The sequence below is a fragment of the Haemorhous mexicanus genome, chromosome 1 (assembly GCF_027477595.1).
Source record: "Haemorhous mexicanus isolate bHaeMex1 chromosome 1, bHaeMex1.pri, whole genome shotgun sequence".
In the NCBI taxonomy this organism is placed as follows: domain Eukaryota; kingdom Metazoa; phylum Chordata; class Aves; order Passeriformes; family Fringillidae; genus Haemorhous; species Haemorhous mexicanus.
In genome coordinates this window covers 20489864-20505043 of record NC_082341.1, presented here as the reverse complement: position 1 = coordinate 20505043, position 15180 = coordinate 20489864, and the positions used below count along the sequence as shown (strand labels likewise).

At 35.5% G+C, this 15180-nt stretch overlaps 2 protein-coding genes across 3 annotated transcripts in view; both read left to right on the top strand.

The window, feature by feature from the left end:
- The window catches only part of VIM (vimentin), a 174927-nt gene that overhangs the window by 143010 nt on the left and 16737 nt on the right, over positions 1-15180 (top strand). The gene's annotated exons all lie outside the window — the stretch shown is intronic.
- STAM (signal transducing adaptor molecule) overlaps positions 1-15180 on the top strand; it is a 32975-nt gene that overhangs the window by 10318 nt on the left and 7477 nt on the right. For both annotated transcript variants that reach the window (XM_059842292.1, XM_059842283.1), the window contains exons 2-10: positions 298-382; positions 6941-7016; positions 7101-7196; positions 7725-7871; positions 8138-8228; positions 9204-9396; positions 9713-9807; positions 10986-11074; positions 12679-12766. In XM_059842292.1, the coding sequence (XP_059698275.1) occupies positions 298-382; positions 6941-7016; positions 7101-7196; positions 7725-7871; positions 8138-8228; positions 9204-9396; positions 9713-9807; positions 10986-11074; positions 12679-12766 (960 nt within the window). The remainder of the gene's footprint in view (positions 1-297; positions 383-6940; positions 7017-7100; positions 7197-7724; positions 7872-8137; positions 8229-9203; positions 9397-9712; positions 9808-10985; positions 11075-12678; positions 12767-15180) is intronic.

Here is a 15180-nt window from a genome sequence, read left to right as displayed (position 1 = left end):
TAGTTCAAATGGAAAAAAAAAATCGGTTGATAGCTATACTGCTTGTGTCATGTTTTGTATGCATCTTTATGATGTGGTAAAACAACCCCAAAATATATTTGCTTATTAGTTAAAATTAATGGTCACAAGTGAACATTAGAAAATTAAAAAGTATTAGATACAACATTGTTAATATATGAGTTTTATTAAATATAGGGATTTTTCATACATTTAGAAATATACAAAGAGGTGTCTTTGTTAACAATTTAAATTTTGTTTTTAATTTGTATTTTGATTTGCTTATGCTTTATTTATCAGAGAAAGCAACCAGTGAGATGAACACTGCAGAGGACTGGGGCCTCATCTTAGACATATGTGATAAAGTTGGACAGTCACGCACGGGGTAAGTAACTTGGAATTCCCCAAATGTTTTTAATTCTGTTATTTCAGTCTCATACCCAGGTGAGAGGAGTGAATTTTTTGTTATCTTTTACAAACTTCTACAAATGCTGAATTTAACTTAAATTGATTACAAGTAAAAGGAAAATGTATGGGGTTTCTGCTGAAATATTTTGCAATCCTTGCTTTGGAGATACTGGTGGATGCGTTAAAATTAGGACTTGTGTACAGCAGCTTTTCGCCAGTGTAACAGATAAAATAAGTTGATATGTTTTAGCAGTTTCACTGTAAACCAAGGAAGCTTCACAAGGCATTTTTCTTACAGAAAAATCATGATCTAAGTTGGAAGTGACCTCCAGAGGTCATCTCGTCCAACCCCCCCAGCTTCAAACAGGTCTAGATCAGGTTGCTCAGGACCGTGTCGAGCCTTGAATGCCTCCAAGGTCAAAGGTTCTGCAACTTCTGTGGGCAACATGTTTCAGTATTTAACTAGTTCTACTTACTAAGTAAGGAAATAAAAAATAATTCTGCAATCTGTTTGCAATTTTTACTGTTCCAACTTGTCTGTTGCATCTTGCCCTGTGACTGTGCAGCTCTAAGAAATAATCTGGCTGCATCTTCTGTGTATACTCTGAGTAATTGCTTGTTGAAAGCAGTAAGCCCCACTTTTTGGCTGCTCTTCTCAAAGCTGAAAGCACCTCTCCCATCTTTTCCTTGTATGTGACCCTCCCTTACCATCCTGGCAGCTATCTATTGGACTTAGGGCAGTGTGTAAATAACCTTCTTGCAATGGGAAGCGCCAAAATGGACAAAATGCTCCAGATGCAATCTTACAAGTGCAGAATGGAGGGAAAGGTTCACTTTCTGACCTTGTTGGTTGTGCTGACTTCTACTTCAAGCTGAGATGTGCTTGGTTGTCTTGGCTGGCAGGCTGCACTGCTGACACCTCTCACCCAATAGGACCTTCAGATAATTTCTTGCTTTTCATGTGTTCAGCTCCTGGCTTCATTTAAAATGCAATACCTTATCCTTGTTCTTATTGACCTTCCAGTTTGCCCATTTCTCCAGCCTGTCCAGGTCCCTCTGAACATTATCCATGTCCTCTAGTGTACTGATATGTTCCCCTTCAACTTGCTCTGGTCAGTAAATTACTGAGAGCACTGTGTTGCTCCCAGCAGAGGTCCCTGAAGGATACTGCCTGCTAGCTGGAATTTGCACTACAGGTGACAACTCTGAGCCTAGGAGACCAGTTTTCCACCCACCTTTATTCAGCCCATATTTCACTAGCTATGTGATAAGGACACTACAAGGACTTCAGCTGCATGTCAAAAATTTGCTAAAACCAAGATATAAAGCATCATCTGCCCTTCATTGTTCTCACCATCAGACCACCAGTGTCTTTGTCACAGAAAACAACAAGGCTTTGTGTTTCTTCTCCTTGTCTTCAGAAGCTGTTCTCTGTCAGCAGGGCTTTGGAAAATGTACATTTTGGAGATGTGATACTAAATTAAACACATCTTAATATGGGCTGCTAATGTTTCATGTTTGATTATTTACTGAGCTCTTTCGTAGAATTTATGCATGAGCTTACTTTTTGGACAAGTAAAGATAAAGTATAATTTGAACTAGCCACTAAAAAATACAGTTTAAAGACATAATTTCAGAGTATTTATAGTGCTTTCAGTCAGTGTAGTTTTAGGACTTGGAAATGTTTTAAATACACCTTTTTGAAGCATTTCTTGTAAAAATTTAGGAATGGAACAAACTCAAGAAGAAAGTTTTGCCACTGATGCGCTGGAAGGCTTCTCTGAGAGTGATTTGGATTGCCTTGTAGAACTGCTAGAAACAGTATGAGATTCCAGACAGCAAAGTCCCACCTGGGACTTTTGTTCCTAAGGACAGGTTTGCAAATAATCTTATTCCTTGGGATTAGAGATGGTCTCTGGAGGAGTACATAAAAATAGCACAGCATATTGAGGCTTCTGTGCTGTTGTGTATAACTGTAGTTAACAGCTGGCAAGTTGTAAATAATGTTTCATATTAGTCTTTATATGTAAAACTGCATTTCTATTCCTTGAGCACGTTGATTCCAACGTGCTCAAGGAATAGAACAGTAACTGCTTGTAACAGTAACTGTATTATTGAATGTTTCAGTATTCTATTTAATCACTGAAAGCCTTTCCACAGATGAAGTTTAGTCTCACAGCAGCACAGCCTGAACAGTGCTCAAATGTGTGTAGCTGCAAGAGACAGCGGCACAGATAAAGCTAGAGATCTCCTGGTAATATGCAGATAAATTCCTGTTAGGATTTCTGAGGTTTGTTTTTGTTGATTTTGGTCTTTTTCTTTTATGTATTTGTATTTTAATATTTTTCTTAATAAAATTGTTTTATAAAAGAAAAGTGGGACTTTAACCTTTGTAATATTTATCCTGCTTGTAATCAGCTGCCAGCTGACTTGTTGCTTAAATTCAGATTCTGTTAAAACTTGCTGAGAGTGGGTTTTCTTTGTTTTTAATGGATTATGTCGTGCAGTAGCAAGGTAAAGCAAGACGATGTTTCCCATTAAGAAGTTTAAATGAGATATGCTTAGCTGTTTGAAATTCTCCTGCAGTTTAAGTTCCTCTGACAAGGATGCAAGTCTTCTTAACTGGGATCGGCTTTAATCTTTTAACCAATTGTGCTCCAGTACAAGCTGTTTGTTACTGTTCTTGGCAGGAGTTTAGATTACAAAAATCTCTCCTTTGTGGATTTTCTTTGTAGTAGTCTGTAAGCTCCATTGCATCCTGCAACATTCTAGATGTGGATTGCCTTACACCTGAAGCCACAGCAGCCTAGAAAACCACTTATTCATTAAGTAGCACTTCTGGTATAGCCCATTGTCTGCAAACTTTTTGGTATCCAGATTAATTGTTGGAAACCTGTTATGCTACAAAGGTGTTGCATTTTCTCATAAGATAAATTAGTCACAATTCCATAACATAATTGTTACTGTTATTTTTTATGTTGTAATAGTCTCCATACTGAGAACTACAAATTGCTGAAAATATTATCTTGCTTCTTTTAATCCAACAACTAAAACAGATTTTTAGCAAGTTAGAATTCCACTGAATCCCTCTCTTTGACTACTTTCTCAGTTTCTTGGGAATTCCAAAATCAGAGTTGCTATTAGAATTTTTATAGAAAACAGGAAATACAGAGAAAGTATGTCAATATTTAAAACAATATGACTTGTGTACAATAGCCTATATGAAATACTACTCTATATAGTACAGAAGTAACATTTTCTGCATGTTTCACTTACAGGTTCTTAGATGATCTAAAATTTGTCTAATGATGAGACAACACTTTTTTTAATCTCTGAATTTCCATTAGGAGCTCATACAGCTCAGCAGTTGCACATCACATTGTTTGCATCCTGTTTTTTGCCGATATAAGCTCAATGAGCAACTTGTCTTTTCAGCATAGAAACATGATTAAAACAAAAGTTTTACTGTTAGAGGCAATCCTTTCTGTCTCCTGGTTTTGTACAGCTTTCTTAAAAACTTGTTTATTTTAAAATTTTTCAAAATTTTAATCACATGGAGTGATTCTTGAGGCTGTACTTTGCAGGGTCAGGAGTTGGACTTCAATGATGTTTGGGGGTCCCTTCCAACTCAGGATGTTCTATGATTGTATATTTGACTGGCATTTTAAATCTGACTACAGGAAAGGTAGCGATTTTTGCATAGTGTTGCTTTTCTACAATGAAAATGCTTACAAAACTGAATCTATAGTTCATCATCTCAGAATAAAATAACATTATAAAATTTGGATGGTTCATTAAACAGGATAAAAGGAAAAATTAATGGACAGGTATGGTATATTTTAGCAAAGATGCTCTGCCTTCTTCAGTCATTTCAGTGCTAGCCAGTTCCTAGCTCCAATTGGGCTTGCATTTAGCTTTGAGACACTTGTACTGTTTATTTCATGAGACATACCAGTCTACATTGAAACTTTCACAACTTCAGGTTTTTTCCAGAAAAGTTACTTAATAAAAAAAAAAAGATAGCTGAAAAAAATGGAGTCAGTGGCTGAGAGGCTACACCAAGGGTTGAGAAAATAGAAATGTTCATTGCAGTGCTCTCTGTTGGGGGTGGGTATTGGCAAATTGTCATTGAGAAATGGTTTGTCCATATTGCTGCTTGCCTAACTTTGTCTTGATTCCTTAAGGATTAGTCACTCCCTCAGCAAGTCAGTGTTCTGGTTAGCTGTTTCTTCTTTGGTTGTTTTTGTGCCTGTTCATGCAAGAGAGAACAGCAAACTTGCTTACTTGATAGTTTTCCAATGTGTCTTCCATTTTCCCCCCCTCACATTATGCAATCTCAGTAGCATTTGCATTGTAATTGAAGTGTATGTCTCACAGGCTGACCAGGAAGCTTTATGACCAGACTGTTTCTCAAGGAGCAAGGAGGAAAGCTGAGTCCCACAGAGTTACCTTAGACTGTAAATGAACAATAAATTCCTGAACATATCTGAAATGTTTTGTGCAGAGTAGTATTTTAGATTGCAAATGCTGCTAATTTTGTCCTTGCTAAATAAAACATAATCAGAATTTTTTTCTACTTTCTAAAACTAAACCTGAAATTCATTGTATTTTCTATATGAATTGGTTTATGATACCATATGATGCCACATATGATCCATAGCTTCTATTATATCTTGTCATATTTTCACCCTACTTTTTGTTATGACTACTCATTGTGGTGCCTCTGAAATGATCATCATTGGAGTGGAGCTGTGGCTGAACGTTTGTATAGTACAATTTGGAGAGATGCCTAATAAGTGGACAGAATTCTACACTCATAGAGTGCATGCATCCCTCTGGTTTCTGCATGGTGCTTCTCATAATTTACACACTAAATTGTATGATGAATTGATTAGAAGTAAAAATAAGAATTACAGGCCTGTCTAGAATAGGTCTTCTTACTCTGTGTGACTAAAGATTGGTACACCTGGATTATTTTCTTTATCTACATGTAATCCAAAGATTTCTTATTTTAAACGTTTGAGTATTTAAAAACATTTAACACTCAAGTTTTGATAATTTCTTTTAAATATATGAACAAGTCGATTGTACTTGAGACATGTGAATGATCATTTGGCTTTGAGGCTTTCTTATTACTTTTAATAAGACTTTGGATTCCTTTGTAAAAAACATCATAGGCTAACGATCCTGTTCCTGAACTGCTAAGCTCTTGATCCTGCACCCTGCCTTTGTAAATACTGGCTTCACAATGGGCAAGCACTTTTTTGAGCTTGCAATCATATCACATATTAATCCTACTCATAAACTAATGGTTAAAGAAAGCAGTTATTTCTAACCATTTTAGCCTGTATTCTTTCTCAATTAACATGAACATGTGAGAAATCTTGGATAATTAATAGATAAAAGGTAGTACTTGCCTTAAAGCCTTCATCTGTAATAATCGGTATATGAAGGTATACACTGAATGGTATGTACTTGTGCTGTGTGACAGCACTTTCTATAATTAGTGCCACTAAATATGAGGTGGACATTTCTGTAAAATGTAGACACTGCCAAATATAGTATAGCCAAGCAGTGGTGTAACTTATACCTGAGTTTCATGTTAGTTTTTGGATATCAGTTCAACAGAAAAATACTTTTGCTTCCAAAGACAACCATGCTATAAATGTGTAAACTCTGTAAGTGTGTAAAATCTCTTCGTTTAGATTTACCTTCTCTTTTCCTCCTTCTCTACTTACCCTCTTCCAGAGTTATCTTTCCTGGGCTATTCCACAGATAATGATTGTATTCCCTTGTTAATTCCTACCTCAGCCTGGCTCAGCTTCCCACTACTTTATACTTGGAACAAAGTATCAGAAAGTCACATAGATTTTAGTATGCTAAACTTTCTGAAGTTCCCTTTCAAATTCTTTGTTGAAGTTGCTTTTCATGTTATTTCTATCTACCACAGCATAGGTAAGACTTGAATTCTGTATTTAATTGTTATGAAACTTTGATGTAGATTGTCTAACAGGTTTTTATTTTATAATTTATTGGTTCATTACATATCTTCTTTATAAATGTTTTTCTGTAGATTAAAAGAGACTCTGAGGAATATGGTGGTAATTCAAAATAAAAGTAGCAAAAGGATGTTGGTAAATCAGTATGTAAGGAAATGTTCTTGCATATATATGTGAAATATAGAGGAGTAGGTGCATGGACTGCAGAGAATTCTGGTTCTCTAATTGTAAGGGATTTTATGCATTTCTGGAGTATTTATAGTAATTTGCTCTAAGTACAAGAAGTAATAAAAATTACTGAGAAGTTTTGATAATTAAGAGAGATACAAATCCTACTGATAGAAATGAATCCTACTGATATAACTGTTTATGATGTTTATTTTTAGATGTTCTTGTTTTAAATTATAAGCTACTAAATAATTTACTCATGGTGTTCAGGAGATATTGCTATCTGGTAATGTTGTCAGCACTGTCATGTGTGCAGTAGGAAATGGTCATTCCATTCCATATTTTTAATGCTATCTTGTGTTTTTCAGGCCTAAAGACTGCCTCCGCTCTATTATGAAGAGAGTGAACCATAAAGATCCGCACGTCGCCATGCAAGCATTAACAGTAGGTTCTTTTTAATGTAGCTCATTTTATTCCTGAAAAGTTATATTGCAAAAAATTTCTAAGTTTTAATCTTTCTTTCATTAGCTTCTAGGAGCATGTGTATCAAACTGTGGCAAAATCTTTCATTTAGAAGTCTGTTCAAGAGATTTTGCCAGTGAAGTAAGCAATGTGTTGAATAAGGTAATGTATTGCATTGACTTTTATGTTTCACCTGTAAGTGAAATTAGATAGAGAATTGGGGTAATCTGAAAGTGGAATGGAATCTACTTTTAGAGGACTGGAAAGATGGGGGAGGGAAAGAGAGAAGATTACTGTAAAGACTTTGGCTCTCAGAACTTCTTGAATGCCACTTTATACTAGTTAACATAGATATTCTCTTTGGGGGAGGTGTGGTGTGTTAATTTATAAATAAGCTACTATATTTTCACTTTAAATAACATCAGTAAAACATTAAATACAAATATGATGAAATGGATATAGAACAGGGGGTTCTATGTAATTTTATTTTACTTTATTTTGGGCCTAGCACATACTATACTGGCACAAACACAATGCGGATGTATTATTCGCCCTTTCTAATAAAGACTGAGTGCTAAGCTTGACTACAAAGTAAGGTATCTATATGTTCTATATTGACAGTAACATGCAATTACTTGAAATTAAGATCATATTCTTACATTATTTAACTAGTTTCTACTGTCCATGCAGGGTCATCCAAAAGTTTGTGAAAAGCTGAAAGCCCTTATGGTGGAATGGACTGATGAATTCAAGAATGACCCACAGCTTAGTTTAATATCTGCTATGATAAAAAATCTCAAGGAGCAAGGAGTTACTTTCCCAGCTATTGGTTCACAGGTATATTAGATTTTTGTGGTTGTTCTCGAAGTGTGTCACAAATTCTTTTTATCCTCAGCTCTGAATTTTACAGTTTGTAGTCTTGAATTCTAGAATGTTTGGCAAACAGAATGAAAGCTATCTTGTCTTAAGAAAACTTTGAGGAGTGAAATGCTCTAAATTATTTTAGATTTTTATATAGCAGATGAATACAAAGCAAAAGGGTCAACTTATTGCACTGTCAGTTTTGTCTTGGATTCATTTTTACATCTTTTACTTTTGGCTAGGCTGCTGAACAGGCAAAATCAAGTCCAGCTCTAGTTGCCAAAGATCCTGGTACAGCAGCCACCAAAAAGGAAGAGGAGGATTTAGCTAAAGGTGAGTGCATTTATTTGCTGTCATGATGCATATTGATTTACTTAAATGAGCAGTAGCCAATCTGGATGTGTTACTAATGGTTTCTTCAATAGTCAGCCCCCCAAAGTCTACTTTTAAAGAGATCTGTGTCTCAAAAGCATATCTGCATGAGTTTCATAGTGTTTGTGTCCTCACTGCCCCTTCTTAAATATGATCCATTTTTTTCTGCAAACTTGAGCTGAGTTTAATATGAGTGAAACTTCTCTGCTCAGTCACCTTAATTGAAAATGACCCAGAAATGTGAAATTATTCAAGGAATGATAGGGAGGAAAATAAAGGAAGGGGCAAATTTTTGCTTGTTTAAGCAAAAATCATTTTGTTAATTATGAATTAAGGAGGGACTTTACTGTGAAGGTGACCAAGCACTTGCACAGGTTTCCCAGGGATGTCATGGTGTCTTTATTCTTGGAGATATTAAAAAGTTGTTGTTGGCAGTCAGCTGTGGTGACCCTGAATGAACAGAGGATTAGACCAGTTGACTTCCAGTGGTGCCTTCCAGCCTCAGCCAATCTGTATAAATCTTATTCTGTGAATCCAGGCTAAGGGCTTCTGTGTAACAGAGAGCCAGTGTGCACTGGAACAGATTATCTTTTTAATGTTCCAGTCAATCTGGAAAAGTTCAACATGGTGTAAGATGTAAAATAAGAATGTAAATATTTTACATCAGTTCAAGGTTGTAACAATAATATCATACTTTGTGGAGTTATTCTATTAGTTCTTAAATGCTATTTATTCATCTTGTCCATGTTGGAAGCCTTATCAAATCCATAGGCAGAATTTTGCTGTCTTTGTTATTTACCATTAATTCTAAGAGAAAGACATAAAGTCATTAAAATGCAACAGGAATAGAATTATACTAAAAGTTTTCACAGAATTTTCATATCCATCAATCCATTTTTATACGGAATTTTCATCTGAGTAACTCTTCTTTTGTAGCTATTGAGCTGTCACTAAAAGAACAAAGGCAACAGCAGACAACACTTTCCAGTTTGTATCCCAGCACCTCAAGCCTTTTAACAAACCACAAGCATGAGGGCCGAAAGGTTCGTGCAATCTATGATTTTGAGGCTGCTGAAGATAATGAACTAACTTTTAAAGCTGGAGAACTTATAACTATACTTGATGACAGGTAAGTTATATAGAAAACCTCCTAGAATTATGTTAAAATTAATTAGAAATAATTATATCTTCTATAACTTGAAATACAATGAATGGAAACATATTTTTGTATTAATACTTTATTTTGTTATCTTCTCAATTTTTTAGAAATAAATGTATTTTCATAAAAATTCCTGTGTAAAGATTTCTGCATATATGCAAGTTATATTTATGTGCTAGTTATATAAAAGCCTTTACTGTGCAATTCCTAGGAAAGTTCAATGTGATTATGGGATTTCTGATGTATGGGGCCTTTTTTTTTTTTTTTTTTTTTTTTTAATCTTTAGTGATCCAAATTGGTGGAAAGGTGAAACTCATCAGGGTATAGGATTGTTTCCATCTAATTTTGTAACAGCTGACCTTTCTGCTGAACCTGAAATGAGTAAGTAACATTACATTTATATATATATATAAATATATATGTTTAACTCTGCCATGGCTCATGGGTGATTTTCTTCCCCTTATGATGATGTTCAGTTGCAAGTTAAAGTGATAATTAAAGCAAAACTGAGGAGCCTTTGCTATGCTGTCACAAACAACAGTCAGACCAAGGTTGCCCAAACTGTCTTCTGCTGAAAAATGCTGCTGTCTGCTGCTGCCTTTGTCAGCAGCTTCTTTGAGACTCATGAAATCACTTCATTGACACCTAAATAAATGTGGGCAACAGCAGCTTTTTTTCCAAATTGCCCTTTTGTCCAGTTGCAATGGTGCATATCTAATTGAGATGAAACTGAAGGCCCCATGGCAGATAGGACTTGGAGGCACATTACCAGTATTCAAGAAACCTACCTACTGTAGGTGTGTACATGTGCATAGTGGACAGAGGGATTTTCTGCATGCAGCTTATTTATATCCATCCAATCTACTTTAAATATTTAATAAAATTATTAAATATTAGATAATACTTCAAGATTCTAGAGCTGATTTCTGTAAATCTCATGGGTTTGCCAGATTAATCTTCTGTGCTCTCAATTTGAGGATTCTAGAAGTATGAGCAGGTCAGCAGAATTACATGCTGTCCCAGTCATTTGTGCTATGCTAAGACTAGCTAATAAGAGTCATATTTGGCTTTTTTGCTAAATAAGGAGCTTTTTTGTGCTAGTCTTCACTACAGAAAAATGAGATGATTTGCATATAGGATTTGGTGAAGAAGGAATAGGGAATCTTGAGACCTTTCAATTGTCTCAGTTTGTCATAGATGATTTTATCAGTTTATCTTAAACTTGACTTGCTAGTCCTGTTGTTTCCAATCACTCTGAGTCTTTCATCCTGATGACCTTTTAATATATGTGTATGAGTAGGGAGACTATGATAAAGCCATTTACTTGCTAAAACATTATTTCTGCTGAGCTTGTGTGAACTGATCTATTTTTTATAATAATACAGATAAAAAATTTATTTAGGTTTGTGGCTTTGAAATGTCAATAAAATACTAATTTTTAAACTTTCACAGTAGAGGTTTCAAATGCAAGGAACCTATAACCTATACTAGTTGTATAATATCTATGTCATTGTTTATTTTTTCTTCTGTAAAATTAAGTCTGGCTGTTTATCTTACAGTGAAAGCTGAGAAGAAAACAGTGCAGTTCAGTGATGAAGTTCAAGTAGAGACAATAGAACCTGAGCCAGAACCAGTTTATATTGATGAAGTAAGCATGGCAAAAATACTAATTGGTATCAAATGCACTGCTGGGACATTTAAATATGTGCTGTTTAACCCTTTCATATTGTACTTCAAAAATATGATAAAAAGAGCATGGAGAAAGTTTTCTTTAGAGTAATAAATAAAATCTTCAGTATTCTCTTTTGTTTAAGGGTCTTGAAGTTCTGAGGAATTTCTGAAACTGAATTTGGAACTGCATTTCATATAGGGCCCTACTTGGGGGTTGTACATCTGTTTGCCTCCAAGCAAGAATCTTAGTGCTGAGTAGTACATCTACTTTCAAATTTTGCTTAAAGTACTTCAGGATACCATAGAGGTACCCATCTTGACTGCTCACTTAGATTCATTTGCAGTGTAACCACCACTGTCTACCCTCAGGCTGAAAGATCTCTTTCTGTCCCTGAAAAGTCCAAAATTCTGTTCCTGTGTAAGCAATATTTAGTAAAATATTTACAATCTCACCACAGTGAGAGTAGGATGACTCTCAATGTTTCCAGGAACATTCAATCCAGGAAGTGTTTCCCCTTAGTTTATTTTTTTTTTTTTTACATCAACCTGGGTTCTGTCATTGTTTTTTGAAATGAGAAATCAGTTACTGCCTTCCTCAAGTCCTATTTAAATCCCACCTCAAAAACTCTTCTTCCCAGGAGATACTAGTTTGTAACCTGCTGAAATAGATTATCTGAGGCCTACTTTGAGCTTTCAGCCTTCCAGCTTTTGTTTTCTGTGAGTCCATTATTGATTTTTGTTTTAGTGTCTTCTTTTGTGTTTAAATTGGCCACAGTATAATTTTTAAGGAAGTAGTTAATTTGACTTTTCCCAACCTTTCCATGGTTTAAGGAGGACAAAGCATGATTTTCTTTCATACAACCTATATGACTCAATGTGGAAAAGGCTATTTATTTGATAGTACTCAGCTAATAAATGATTAGAAATAATTGACATGTAATGTTTTTGGTACTTTAACCAATATACTTTGCTCCAAGACATATTTTTCAAAGACTTTATGCCTATTTGTTTTCTAACCTTTGATGTTTTTATTACAAAAGGGTTGCATTTAAACTCCTTACTTAAGCTCGACTTATTCTGAAGTAAATCCCAAGATGCCTGCAAACATCATCTTAAAACAACACTTCCACATACATTTGTAGTGACATGGCTCATGTACTGAACAGGCCTCATAACTTAAAATTGCTTTTCTGTGAATTTGAAGTACTTTCTCAATGTATTCTGTCAAAACATTCCCACCAATCCCACTAGGTGGTGGTATTGCATATGTAATGTCTAGGCTGGAAAAACAGGAACTGCTCAGAAAATAATACATTTTAGAAGGCCTTCTAGGAATAAAGGAGTGTTCTGCACATTCTACTTGTTACCACTATCTTTTCTCATTTAGCATTTCCTTGTTCAAGCATCTTCATTCCTGTAAAGTAGCATGTATCATTTGCATTTTCTTAAAGTTAATGTAGTTGATTCTCAAGTGCCAAGAGATCAAAATGGCTGTTGTGAACAGCTGCTTTTATTTACTATCCTGAAAGCACTAATTCCCTTGCTGCCACATTTTCCCTAATAATACCGTTTGTGTTCTAGGATAAAATGGACCAACTCTTGCAGATGTTACAAAGTGCTGATCCATCTGATGACCAGCCAGACCTCCCAGAACTGCTTCATCTTGAGGGTAACAAAAAAGAATGAGCTTTTTCATTGTTGTTTTCCTCACTGGTAATTTTCTGTATCAATGCAAATTGAAACTAAGCTGAAACTACTTCAGCTTTGTGTACATGTGAGAAGCATGCCTGAGAAAAGTGCCTGAGCCATAATTATCTTCTCACTTCTTGTTTCCCACATCTATGAGACCAAAGTAAAAAATGTTAACTTAAAACAAATCTACTCTTCTCTAAATTAAACTCTTTCCTAAATTATTTTCCCTTTTCAAGACACAGAAATACTTAATTTGGTCATATTCATTCATCATTTTTTTCCATCACAGAGCAGCACAGCATGAATGGCAAAAGGAGTGTCAGTAAGATTCCATGAGAGGAAGCAGAAATACTAGGGAGATTTAGAATAGACCTGTGGGTGTCCCACATGCTTTTCACTTCTATGTGTATTTCTGGAGGAGTAGAATGTTAACAAATAACTCATAGAGTGCTACAAATTATCCTACTCTTTGAGTCATTGTTTAGACTACCTCTTCATGGAGACATTAGAGATCATTTTACTTAGGCTGATAGATGCACCAAATTTTTTAAAATGGAATTTGGAAAAGGAAGAAAAGAAACTTCCCAATTACAAGACAGAACAGAGGCTTAAACTGACAATTCAGATGACACCAAACTTTGTTAAGAAAATGGCAGTTTCTACATCTATCTAGAAGTTAATAATTAAAGAATGCATAGGTTTGTAAACTTTTAGATATCTCCCATCTTTCGACACCCATCTGTTTCATCATGTCTGTAAATTAATCCTGTTTTAGAAACTCACATCAGCAACATGTCTGCAAATATTCTAGTTCCACTGAAACTAAAGAGAGGTAAAAAGAAACATGACTGGTTTTATTCTTTGAAGTCCCAAATATAGCTATAGAGGCTGTTGTCTAAGAAGCAGATTGCCTGTATATGATCCAGGACAGAGGCAGAGAAATTAAAGCATGGAAAGAGATGTCATGTATGTTTGTCAACCAGCCTACAGATATGGCTTACTTTAGGAGTTGCTTCAAAATGCATTGTGAGATTGTTGAAGCAATGCTGAATTTTATATTGAACCGTGGGACTGCTCCTAGAATCTGAAGGCAGTAGTATGGTCAGATGATTACTCCCCAGCTACCTGCAACAGCACTTGCCAAACATGTGGCTACATATAGTTCTACAATGCTAATTCAAGATTACTTGCTCTACACTTATTTAGGCTTTGGTGAACTACTGTTTTTTGGCATAGGTTCTGAAAATTTTGCTATAGATGTGTTTTGAGTCCTTGGTTCCTACCAGTGGTGGCAGATGCTGATCAAAGACATTTGTGACTGGACATGTGGATGGCAGAAGAAAATGAAGTGGTTTTCTGTCAAATATTGATCAGCATCTGCCACCACTGGTAGGAACCAAGGACTCAAAACACATCCATAGCAAAAATTTTATAGAAAAACCACTTCATTTTCTTCTGCCATCCACATGTCCAATCACAAATGTCTTTGAACTGGAGAGCCCATCCTAACGTGTTTAGGAGCCTAGAGTTTGTGGTTGGCTGCTGTGCAGTCATCATGTTAACAGGTATCTAAATAATCCTTGTCATGCCTTTTGCCACACTTTGTGCTATACATAAAAGCAGGCAGAACCTTGACAGCTTTTACATCTTTTCCCAGCATTTCTGCCAATGTATTACTGATCCCAGTTTCAAAGAAGCAGATGGGTACCTCTCATACAACTCCTCTTTCACCTGGAGTTGCCTTCAAGGAACCCAGTAATGATGTCCTTTCACTTGTCATGGCTCAGACGTTTTCAGGACCTTCTGCATTTCTAATATCCTAAATTTCTGTTTCAGCCTCTGTGTCTGTTTATTTTACATTTGACAAACTCTGCCTTTCTGCTATTTAGCCATGGCTTGCTTGGCAGGTAGATGAGCCCCATGTCCTTGTGCTGAAAGGAGGCATGGGGTGCATTTTTGTTAATTTTAAGGCTTTTTCATTCTGATTCTGGTAAGATTTGGTGTTGTTTTTTGCACATGTCACAGGTTTGAAAGAGCCCCTTCCCCCCAGTTAGAATTCTAGTGAGACTAATGTGCTATTAGTGTCTTTGATGTGCAGATGATTAAATCATTGCAACCAGTTTTCTCCTTCATTGTTTACATAGTCTTCTTGTAGTAAAGTTGGATAAGCACATGATCTAGGTTGCAGTGCCAAATCTTCTTCCTTTTAGAAGAGATTTCAATTCACATAAACCTTTTATGCAAAATAGTTTCAATTTTGTACTTCCTGGATGTTAAATGTGTTTTGTTTCATTTTATTTTATTTTAAAATATATTTTTTAAATTGTACCAGTACTGAAGACTTTAGCTGGGTCTCATTCTTGAATTGTTCATGATGCTACCTCTGTTATT